Raw genomic sequence first — 12943 nt, forward strand, 5'->3', positions numbered from 1 at the left:
ATAAAGTTAATTAATTAACGAAAGAATATTTTATAAATTAATAAAAATTTTATCTAATTTTTAAAAAAATATTTAATGCAAAATTGAGTTTTTATATAGAATAATCAAGAAAATGAGAAATTAACAATTTTTCTAATATTCAGTTTATAATTATTTTCCTTGTTTAAAGGGAAAGTAACAGTACACTCCTTAACAAGCGCTTTTTTCGATCATTTTTCATAAGATACAAAAACAAAATATAAACTTACATTAACTAATTAATTGATATTTTATATGTAATGTAACAAAAATAAACAATTTTTAAATAATATTGTTAATTATTATAGTTATTTACGTTTTATTTCCTTACCCTAAATTATACAAAGATAAATAACAGACATTTTAATTTAATCTTTTGACAGCCCAAATGTCACTTAACCGTTGTAAATTATTTTTTATACTTACAAACTTTACAAAATTTACTCAAAAATTAAGTTTTTCTTGGTGTATATTCGTTAAAAAGCACGTTGTTCTAAATTTAATTTACGAATTTATTGTGTTTATGTATATGTATGGGTCGTCCAAAAATTAGTTAACCATTCAAAAGATTAAATTGATAATTGATGTTGCTTGAATTACTTAAAAAATATTTTCTTGTTTTTATCAATTTTTTAATAGAAAAATACGTTTTTCTAAATTAAATTTACGATTCATATTCGTAACTTTACTCGAAAAACGCGCCTAAAACGGAGCGCAGTTAATCGAATTTTGGGCCACCCTATAAATAAAATTCGAGGAATACTTATAATTATTTAAAATTAAAAAAATTAATTTATAATTTATTTTTAATTTAATAATAAATCAATTTTTTTTATTAATAAAAATTTACATTTTTTATATGAAAAAATTATTAAACGTAAACACATGTTTTTAAATTGAAAAGATTGATTTATTATTAGATATTTTGTACATAAATATATACATACATACACACACACACATAAAAAGGGAAAATTTTAAACTTGTAGGAATTGTTTATGAATTTTAACGATATAGAAGAGAATTTTCTATCCAATTATTTTCTTTAGAAATAGAGAAAAATAATAAAGAAAGAATGCTGAATAATTAATTTTTAATAAATTATGTTTACAAATAAACCAATTTTTTTTTATTCCGGATATTGTAAAAATAAAAAGAAAGAAAAAAAAATGATTATTTTCAAAATTCGAGATTTAAGAATAAGAATAAAAATAATAAAAAAAAACTTCAATATTTTTCTTATTTTTATTTTCTTGCGTGTACTTTATAGAAAAATGTATTTTATTCTTTCTTATTAAATTTCTGTATTTTTTTTAATATTTTATTTTTGATATAAAGTTTTTTTTTTCTTTTACAATTTTATGAAGTTTTTACAAATAATTTTTTTCTTAAAAAATAAAATAAAATCTAAAACTAAGTTATGAAAAAATTTTATATTCAAAATATATATTATTTACCTGATCGCTTCGACTTAGTTAAGTTTTTGCCTTAGAGTAATACTAAAGAATGATAGAAGTTATGAATTTTANAGAATTAAATTTTTTGCTATATATATATAAAGTATAATACTGTACATCTGCAATCTGTTTTATATATTTTGTATAATACTTTATTTAAAATAATTATTCAAATAATTCGAATAATTTTCTTTTAATGTTTAGAATAAAACGATTAATTTGCATTAAAAATTGCTATTTAATTCTATTAAAAAATTGGTAAATAATTCAATGCATTTATTTATTATAAATCAAATACAATTTTTAATTAATAAAACAAAAATAAATCGAATTTTATATAAAAAATATATTTACTTTAATATTTATTTATTTAAAAAGATGTTTTTTTAAGTAAAATTATTTTTATTCTTAGAATTCATTTAATTAAATAAAGGTTACAATTTATTTTCTCACCCAGAAGTGTATAGAAGGTGTGTATAGACTTATATATACTTATAAGATAATTTTTATCTTATGAGTAGATAATAATATGGATGTATTTAGCTACGTATAAGCTAAAGAAGTTACAGCTTAAGGCCTTAAATTTATTATTATTTGATAAAGGAAAGGTCCTCATATATTATAACTTAAAACCTCAACAGGTTTAAATTTGATCTTTCGCAAGAGATCAAGAAGAATTAAATTTTTTGCTTAAATTCATTAGAAAATAATGGTTAATAGATCATTTTTATTTTATTTTATCTTATGATTATATAAGAGAATGTATAAATTTATATGTAAGATGAGTGAGCTACAGCTTAGATATTTTAAATTTATTATTATTTGGAAGAAAGATCCTCTTAGTTTATCTTGAAACCTTAACAAATTCAAATCCAACCTTGTATAAGAGATCAGAAAGAATTGATTCTCTTAGCCAATTTCATTAGAAAATAATAAGATTAATAAAATATTTTCATCTTAAAGCAAATTAATTAAGCGGAATATTATCAGAAAATAGATCATAAACAATTTAATTTTCTTATTAATTTTAAAATTTTACTGTTTCTGATTTAATAAACGTGACACGTATCAAGTACTTAATTTATTTGAAAGTTGTTTTAAAATATTAGCAAAATTCAAAGGAAAAAAAATGGAGTTAAAGGTATAAATTCTGTGAAATTGAACAGAGTAATTTGCGTGAGTAGTTTTACATCATATTAAATAAAAATAAAAATAAAGTTTAACGTAAAAAAATAAGCATTTAGTAAAGAGTTGATCAACAACATTAGTTACCAGAGAAAGCAAACAAACTATTTATTAAGGTATTCGTTTCTATTCATTTTTGATAGAATGACCATTTCCTAAATGATTGATCTCTTATATTTGTTGACCAGAGAATTGCTACATCGTGCCACTCCAAAGATGCGGTTTATCATCATTCTCCTTGCTTCTTTCTATTTATCTGGATTTTCTGCCACAACGCGATAAAAACTCATTATGTAGTTCAAAGCAATAAAATAACTGTTAAAATATTTTTTAAATGGTATGAATTTTTTATGATATCCATACTTTTTACAGAAATATATGGTTTATTCGGCAAATGATAGTGAAAAGATCAATTACTATTTACAGATTTTCTTCTTAATATTTAGGAATTTAAACAATTAATTTCTGTAATACAATTTATTTTCGGGTAAAAATCGTTTCGGAAGACTTTATGAATTGTTTTGTATATAATAAAGCATTTATCTGAAGTATAAAAGCGAGAGATTTGTAAAGGAAGTCATAAATCAAAATGACGTTTGTTTAAATATTGAAGTTTTAGAAAATAAAATTGTGTTGTTTCCTTCATAAACCCGCTCTTTAATTTTAACGGATTTTACTACTTAAAACAATGCGGCAACTACTTTCAAAAAATAAAAATAGCAGCATTAAGAGACGAATGTGCATCATTTTAATCCCGGTCTAAGAAAAATGATGCAAAAGAGGCAAACCAATCAAGAAAACGGATCGAGCGATACTTTTTCTCTAAAAGCCTCAACTCTTACTTTAAATACCTCGAAAGCATTTAAATAAACTTTAAGTACAAACAGTATACGTTATATAAAGTAGACATGGGATACTCTTTAATGAAGCGTGCAGCAGCGTGCATGTTAGAATCGACTAGGATTAGAAAAGTGGATGCTGCACATCCCGAAGAAAAAGAACTAAACTGGCTTTACCGCATGAGTTACGACATTAATTATCTTAATGAACTTTCCTTTAAAAGTCCAATAAATGACAGGTATTGTAAATAGCAATGTGGAGTGCCGCTCTTACCTCAAGTGTAGCTTGAACCCCCGTTTAATCTAGCGAACAGCGCAATTTCTCACCAGTCTCTATTGACCTCAAGTCGTTAGAGCGAACATTCGGATTTTATCCGCCTTTTAAATGACCTTTTCTATAATGGCTAGCAATTAGGAAAGTTTGGGATGCATTGTACATCATATCGATATTTTCAACATATCGCACGCGATAATGAAGGAAATTTGATGATGTGTGTACTATACCGAAATTTTGATTGTGCTGATTGTTTATTGTATCCATTTGTATTGTAGAAGGATGGAATGATTTATCCGTGATGTCGACTTACTTTTTTCCTTAAATCTTGCTGATTAAATTAAAACAACTGATGATGATGATGTTACTTTTATCGTTTACGTGAAAATTACCTAAAAACTGAAAGGTTTTTTCCCCTTTCTAACTTTCTCAAATGTCGTGTTCTAGCTTCCTGTTTGCGGATTAAATACATTTCTGGTAAATAAAATTTATTTACATTTATTTTAAAGAAAAGGGATTTATTGAGACGTTTATATGTTTACTTTTTATAATGGGAAGATAAATTTATAAACCAGAAGAGAAAAAATAAGCATTAAATGAATAACAAAATGTGAAATTGTGAATTACTTCTGTACACTTTTCTTTATCTCTTCGCATTACATTTTTGTTTAATTTAAATAAAATTTTAACTTTTAAGTATAAAAATCAATTTATAATTATATAAATTTAAAACTTAATTAAATTTTATATAAGTAAATTTAAATAATATTCCAGTTAAATTAATTATTTCAAGAGTGTAGAATTTGTATAACTAGTTGCCTGTGCTTAATTAATATAAAGCTGATTTTTCAATAAAACAATAGCATGATTTAATGTTTTAAACAAACAAAATCATTAAATTAAAGAATATCTTCCTAATTATAATATCAAATTTCTATTTTCTAGCCGGGAACGATGTTATCGTTGTGTTGGAATATACGAAAAGCACCACAATGTCCTTCAATACAGAGAAAGTAAGTACATTTTTATTATACTAAAGTTAAAGTTTACCGATTTTAAAATGTTTATTTAAGAAATCTATAAAAAGAAATAACCGAAAAAAGTTTTACTCGCACAAAATCATGTGGAAATGACTTGAAGCAGCAGTTTGTACACGAATATGGCACGTAAGAGGTTGTCTCTCTTCAGAAGAGCCGCTTCAACTTATATTTAGTCATAGCGAGAAACGAATCACACATGACAGCTTCTCATCTTGTAAAAGCACCTTTCATAACAAAGACATCAAAAGAAAAAGAGGAAGAAAGATCCGTATAAGTGCAGAGAAGATGGAAAAAATCATATAAGAATTCTCTCATGGCCAAGACATTTCACTTTTACTATTGACAACACACATCCGTACAAAAGAAAACAGTTTTTGCTTCTGATTCTTTAATAATTGACTCTGTCAGAATAGAGATGGGAAAAGGAAAAACTGCTGTGTACCAGGATACTCATCAACAATGTACCACCAAAGCAACAAATCTGAAGAAGCTGGTAATTCTGACAATATCAATGAAACTTCAGAGTTTTTGTGTTAAGAAACATCCATTCTTTGAAAAAGTGATCAACTATAAGAAAAAAAATCATCATTCTTTAAAGAATTTATTAAAAATTTATCCATTATTTTTTTTCTTGCCCGTAGAGTAAGGAAAAGGTTGATAAATTTATAATCTTCTACTTTTTTTATGGATTAAATAATAATAAAAAGAGAGTCGTTGCTAGATTTGTGTTTCGGTAATTATTTTTAAAAAATTTATATAATTTTTTCTTAAATATTAATCCTTTAAAATTGATTAGGATCATTTAGAAACGTTGAAGATTGAAGATTTTTAACTTGATTAATGCTCTTGACTAATTGTGGTTAATTTAGAGTTTAAAGTAAAACAATGGTCACAGCTGGCGAAACGTTAATCAGAGTTGTTTCTAACGATTACTCCCATCGATAATTAGCTTCACTACTTGTTCACACTTTTTTTTTAACTTCTCTGGAACGATTATTTTTAATAAACGCTTAAGAGGAAGTTCCAATAAAAGTAAATCGTCCTGATTTAATTCAACGGATTTAACTTTGCTTCTAAATCGCAAATAATAGGATTATTAAGCATTTAAGTGTTAAATATATTCATTGCCTTTAATTTTAAATGTAATTTATATATTTTTAAGAATTTTTTATGTAAAGTTTGTTTAAGAAAAATTATTTCTCTATTCTACACTCGCACCCGTTTTGTTAGATTGGTGTACGTTTTTACACTGCATTTTATTACGAGAAAGTGTACTAATCACGTGTATTGTTAAATTGACATCATTAGTACACTTTCTTGTACAAATGTATGAAAATAACATAATAGTATACAATATTCCGAGAAAAATTAAAGTATACGTTTCGACTTTTAGTGGGACTTTTAATTATAATATGGATAAATCATTTCTTGAAATTGTAAATATAATGAAATAATTGTTACATTTTCTCGAATTTTTATAGCTTTTAAGCTTAAATATTCAGAAATTTTATAAATAAAAACTGAAAATTAAGATTTTTCCTATGTATAAAGTCAGGGAGCATCATGTGTAAGCTTGAAAATCTCAACCCAGAATCTTAATTCAAAAAAAACCAGGAAGACAAAAGGTAAAAATATTATACTATGGCACATTCGCGTACAATTGCACACGAAACGGCTGCACATATAACAAAAGGTGATCTTTTATCGAATCGAAGAAGACCATTTTCCAAAATAGCACTCGAAAAGTGTTCTCATTTCTCCAAAAAAGAAGAAAAAAAGATTCCTTTCGATGATTGTATCTTAACACAACAACGATTGTCGTACAATCTTGTATAGACGGGTCTTCCGACCAAACATCCAAAAAGATATCATCAATGTAACAATTGACTCCGGGTAAGAAAGAAAGCGTAAAAAAATGAGAGATATCAAGTGAAAGTTTTAAAGAAAGAAGAAATGAGACTGTTTGAAAGAAAAACTAACCGGCTTTGAGCAACATCAGAGTTTTAGAAATTGTCTTATAAAGTCATTGATGTGATGTGGAAAACGATACTTGACTCGTGAAAGTTTTCTTCTACTTCTCTCCCTCTTCCTTCGGGCAAGTGATGTTGAGTAGTTTACACGACGGTGTCGTACTCTACTTGTTGGTACTAGCTTTATAACCTCGTAAAAATGTTAGCCATTTTGAGGATAACGAAACATGATAGCTGTCGTTCTACCCCAACGACAAAAAAAGATGAATAAGAGAATGACTTTCCTTTTTTTTCTTTATTTATTTTTCTAGCTTACTGCGATGAATATCGAACACTGAAGCAAGCGTGTTCGCGGTTAAACGTCGATGCCCATCTCTACTCCATGTTCAGAGGTAAGAGTTTTTTTTTTTAATTTTAATAATAATATCGTGTTATAATTGATGCTATATTTTACAATACGCGAAGATCTTTATAAATCCATTTCTTGGCTTTCATCCGCCACCTCACAAGAGATAAAGATTAACTCGAACTCGATTGTGAAAGAGAAATAAGGTATTATTAATGCGAGGAAGAGTGAATAAGAAGCATACATTTTTCCCTTTTCCCAGTGAGAAGCTCACCTTCCTGTCACTATATTAACTCAATAGAAAAACTATTAGAGACGCCAGAGGATCTTGTAACTCACCCAATCCTCCAAGGATTAAGTTATTTACAACGGCGTCTTGAATCTCCATTAACTTGTCTCCATCCCCATTTTCTATCATAATCCGGTCCTTTACTTCAACATATTCAATTACATGTTTTAGAATTTGGATTGATTCCAGTTGGAACACGTCTTGCTTGGAATTTGTCCAAGACGAATTTTCAATTTCTTCTGTCCGATGATCCTTTCTTGGATATACATTGTTATATATTTGATATGACGTAATGGGTACAATGTAGCTACTACTTTTTCACTAAACTTTGTCTTATTCTTTTTAACATACGAATAAATCTTTCTAAAAATATATTTAAATCTTCCATAAATTAGCATATATTTTTATTATTTCACTGGAATAAGTTTAATGCATTAATTAAGTAGCCACTAGACACGTTTTCTATTGAATTGAGACCAATACTAATAAAGTTTTTACTATATTTTCTTTAAAATTCTAAAGATTTTTTTATCCTTAAAATGCGTTAAATTCGCCTAGATTAATAATTTTCAAACTTTACACGTTAAATAATCTCTTTTAATTTGCTGTGAAAATCTAAACATTAATTAGACAAATTTGGAGATCGCGATCCACTAGTTGCAAAATAATACTATATTCTATAAATCAGTCCCTTTTCCAACTTAATAAATCTTCGGAGAACGCGATCAACTGGTTGAAAATTATAATATAACTTATAAACCAGTTAATTTTCAACATAAAATTCATACCTCGCGATCCACCGGTTAGGAAGATAACATATATGTTATAAATTAGCTAATTTCAACTTAATAAATCTTGCAAGGTTGTTATCATAGCTTATAAATCAGTTAATTTTAAACTTAATAAATCCTCGGGGATCGCGATCCTTCGGTTGAGAATCTATAAAATAACTTATAAATCATCTAATTGTCAACTTATATTTTACATCTTTACTCTTACCAGCTACAAATTAATATTTTAAAATTTATTTTTTTAAATACAAAACTATTTATTAAGGCAATTAAATCAATCTTTTATTAGAAGAGAATAATATCTAACGGCACTCTTTAGTAATTTTCCGCATCACTAATGAAACATGACCAATAATTAGCTAAATAAAGCAATTTGACCATTCATATACAGTATCAAACTATAGGATATTGAAACAGCTTACGTTATTTGCTAGTTATAATGGTAAATATTATAATATATACGTTTATTCTTCCATATTTTATCGAAGAAAAAAACTAAGTCATAAATATTTAAATAAGTCAGATACTACGCTTTATGTATAGACCGCTGTATATATATTAATAAAAAATAAATAAATAATTCAGATAGTTCCTTATGTAAAAGTGAATATAAATATTTTGTACACGTGTTTTTTATATGAGAAAAAATATATATACACTATGTAAACAGTCAAACCTTCAATAACGGACACCTCTAAATGGCGGCCATCTTTCCGTCGGTGGCCGTTGTTTGGAGGTTTAACTATATACACAGTGTATATATTATTTTTAAAATAATTTAATGTATAAAAGAAGTTTTAAAATTATTAATTTTTTTTAATATTTTTAAATAATTTTCTATAATTATTATTTTGCATTAAATGAGTTTTTAAAGTATTATGAACTACTCTTATACANGTACTGTACCTAAAACATTTTAACTTAAAACTTCATAAAAGTTATTAAAATCTTCAAAGGTGTAAGCGAGCGAAGAATTGATTGATGATGTAATCAGTAATTTTTAAATTATATCTAATTTGATATTGTAAAGTTTTACCTTACATATAGTTGGAATCGATTGATATTACCTCCGAGATTACTCAGCGATGGTCAATGTCAGGGGGAAGATCAATTTACCTTTCTCTTCCTCCTTCCTGTTAGATTTACGGATCAATGTATCAAATAAGAGAGAAATTAGCTATAAATTGAAATAAACTTAATTAAAATTATATTTTGAAATTAGATAAATTTGATATACGAAATTTGAATACACAATGTATTCATTTCATATGTTTTTAATAAGACATTATTTTTAATAATTAAGCAAAGAATATTAAAAAATGTAAGAGAATTTTTCATATTAAAGAAGAGGACTGTAATATATGAGGCTAGCATAAATAATTAGAAGTGAGTAATAGAAGGTCAGAAATTTGATGAAGGAAAGGAAAAAAAAAATGAAGAGAGTTTTAAAGAAAGGAAAATAAGTTACTAAATTTATTTTTATACTCAAAGAATATTCAAGTGTTAAGACAGATGTTGTATTTAACAGAAAAGAAAACTTAAAGAAGCATTGTGAATTATAATACAATTAAAGAGTAAGGTAAATTAAGTCAAGATAGATACAGAAGACTTAAAGATGATGAAAAATTGTTAGAAAAGAAGCTTAGAAAATAATAAAAAAAAAAGATTATTAAAGTTTCATTAAATGAGAAATGAATAAAGGTACGAAGCGATAACTTTTCAAAGCAATACAACAATATCTTAGCCTGTGTAGAAGTGGGAAATGGCTTAAATTGTTTATAAAATTAATTTAAATATTACCACAATAAAACGAGAAATTTCATAAAAATAAATTTTAAAATAAAATATCTTTCTATTCTTCCATATAGAGTATCACTTCTATCAGAATTTATGGTTAAAGAAGAACATATTTAAAATCCATCAACAATAATGATCCTTATCTGTATAAAAAATGGGGGAGAAGAAAAATGTTTGATCGATTGAAATATCANGTAGAAGTGGGAAATGGCTTAAATTGTTTATAAAATTAATTTAAATATTACCACAATAAAACGAGAAATTTCATAAAAATAAATTTTAAAATAAATTACCGAGAATGGAGCAATTAAAAAATTCTATGAATTGTTTAGAAAATTAATTTAAATATTGCTAGATAAATTTAACAATAGTACTGTTTGGATTATACTTTATAAATATTCCTAGAGTAAATTTAAAACTCTCCCAAAATATATAAAAAAGCAGGAAATTTTATTTAAAAAAAATCACATTCTCGACACGGAATTAAAGTAATAAAAAATGACAACATTCAATAAAAACCCAGAAAAAAATCAGATAAAAAAATAGAAATAAAGATAAAAACAACATCAGGAAATTAACTTACATAACATAAAACACGAAAATTCCATTTATATGAATAATAATCTTTGGAATTTTAAAGTAAGATTATGAATGACTTTTCGGAGATTCGCATATAAAAGAAACGAAGTAATAAATAAGAGAAGAGAGAGAGGATATATCTATTAGAATATATCATCTTATTTAGAAACATATCCAGATTGGTAGTGAGAAAAGAAAGGACTTATCAATAGCTTCTTTCTAAAGTGGTTGGTAGGTAAAAGGTATTTTTTTACTCTTTTAAAATATAAGGAAAGTAATAGTGAAAGCTGTCGTTGAAGTTTAGGAATGATAGATCTCTGGATACGATATTTCAGAAGGTGATATCTTTTTCTGCTTTTACTCTTTTCTTCTTCTTGCGTAAGTTTAGCCATTTTTCACTTCTTTCTCTTGGGGATTGTCAAGATTTGTGTCGGTTCCCTAAGCTGGAAATAAAGGATTAATGCTGTTTTTTTTCTGGATTTTTATCGGTCTACAGCTCCGCCCAAAATCTATGGTGGATTTAGAACAACGTTTTATTGCTTTAAAGTTCGATTTAATAAAAACTTCTTATGGTTTTAATCTCTTAGGAACAAACAATATTGGCTCGAGAAATTTTTTCTTTTGTTATTTCTATATCTTCTCGAAATTATACCTTTTTTTTCTTATCACGAGATCTATTTGAGATTTCTTTATTATTTCTCTCAATAAAAACTTATTTTATTTGCACTTTTAATTATATTTCTCGTATCGAAAAAGTCGGCATTTTTCAATAAGTTAAAGTTCCTGCTTCAGAAAATATTTTCAACTTTAAGCTGGCCTAAAAGTCCGTTAACTGAGTTATATTTTAAAAGCTTAAAAAATCGATCTGAAAAAAACCGACAGAATCACATTTTAACCTTATATGAGAATATTTAGGTTAACCGACATTTGGGCTACACACTCTATAATAAAAGTAATGATAAATAATGACAATTTTATAGAAAATTAGCATTAATTAATGCAAAAACCATTAATGAAATTTAAAATATTTTGAAAGTTAAAAAGAAAGATGAATTGTTTTTACGCGGTTAAAATATTTAACTAAAAAATGACACGTGGTAGAAGAATAAAAATGATTATCATTATCTACGTCAATACGGTAATCTCTTTGTTATTGGCTCCATATTTCATATCTATTGTATTCGTGATGCTCACGCATCATTATTATCGTCACGATTTTATTTCGTGACAATTTTTCCCTTATTTGAATTCAATTCGAAACGAGTATCATTCTACTTAATGTTCCTTTATTTAAATCTTTGGATAATGAGGATGGCAATGTGCAGTTTTCTCTTCCCTCCCCCTTCGTTTCCTTCGATTGCTTTCGAGTTTTATGAAACTGAAATATTGCTTCATTTTCTTTCTCTCCACCGAAAAAAAAAATATATATATATATATATATATATATTAAGCTATTTCTTTTTTGTCTTTTTTTGCAACGAAATTAAAACAAAATACTTTGTTTTTTTATTGCAAAACAATTTTTATATGTTATTTTATTTAAATATTTTGTTTTCGTTGTAAAGCCATTTTATTTATACTTTGCATTTTTTGCCACTGAAAGCCATTTTATATGAATTTTGTTTTATATATATACGTGTATATTTCTCATTGAAAACCATTTTATTTAAAGTAAATTTACATTTTTCTTCGCTGAATATCATTTTATTTGAATTTTCCTTACATTTTTCTCGCCGAAAACCATTTTACTTAACCTTTCCATATATATTTTTTTCACTGAAAACCATTTTATTTAAAGTTACTTTACATTTTTCTTGGCTGAAAACCATTTTATTTGAATTTTTCTTTTCACTTTTTCTTATTAAAAACCGCTTTATTTGAATTTTCTTCACATTTTTCTCAGTATAAAAACTTATTTATACTTTACTTAATCTTTTCTTACGTTAAATCCATATTTAAAATATTTATTTATTCTATTATTTTATTAATTATTCCATATAATTTAAAATAATGTACTGTACCTAAAACATTTTAACTTAAAACTTCATAAAAGTTATTAAAATCTTCAAAGGTGTAAGCGAGCGAAGAATTGATTGATGATGTAATCAGTAATTTTTAAATTATATCTAATTTGATATTGTAAAGTTTTACCTTACATATAGTTGGAATCGATTGATATTACCTCCGAGATTACTCAGCGATGGTCAATGTCAGGGGGAAGATCAATTTACCTTTCTCTTCCTCCTTCCTGTTAGATTTACGGATCAATGTATCAAATAAGAGAGAAATTAGCTATAAATTGAAATAAACTTAATTAAAATTATATTTTGAAATTAGATAAATTTGATATACGAAATT

At 25.8% G+C, this 12943-nt stretch overlaps 1 protein-coding gene across 2 annotated transcripts in view; it reads left to right on the plus strand.

Moving 5' to 3' along the window:
- The window catches only part of LOC111639296, a 134692-nt gene that overhangs the window by 84944 nt on the left and 36805 nt on the right, over positions 1–12943 (plus strand). For both annotated transcript variants that reach the window (XM_023385143.1, XM_023385144.1), the window contains exons 3-4: positions 4719–4786; positions 7095–7175. In XM_023385143.1, the coding sequence (XP_023240911.1) occupies positions 4719–4786; positions 7095–7175 (149 nt within the window). The remainder of the gene's footprint in view (positions 1–4718; positions 4787–7094; positions 7176–12943) is intronic.

Source organism: Centruroides sculpturatus, unplaced genomic scaffold (assembly GCF_000671375.1).
Source record: "Centruroides sculpturatus isolate CEXI.00-Female unplaced genomic scaffold, Cexi_2.0 scaffold1359, whole genome shotgun sequence".
NCBI lineage: Eukaryota > Metazoa > Arthropoda > Arachnida > Scorpiones > Buthidae > Centruroides > Centruroides sculpturatus.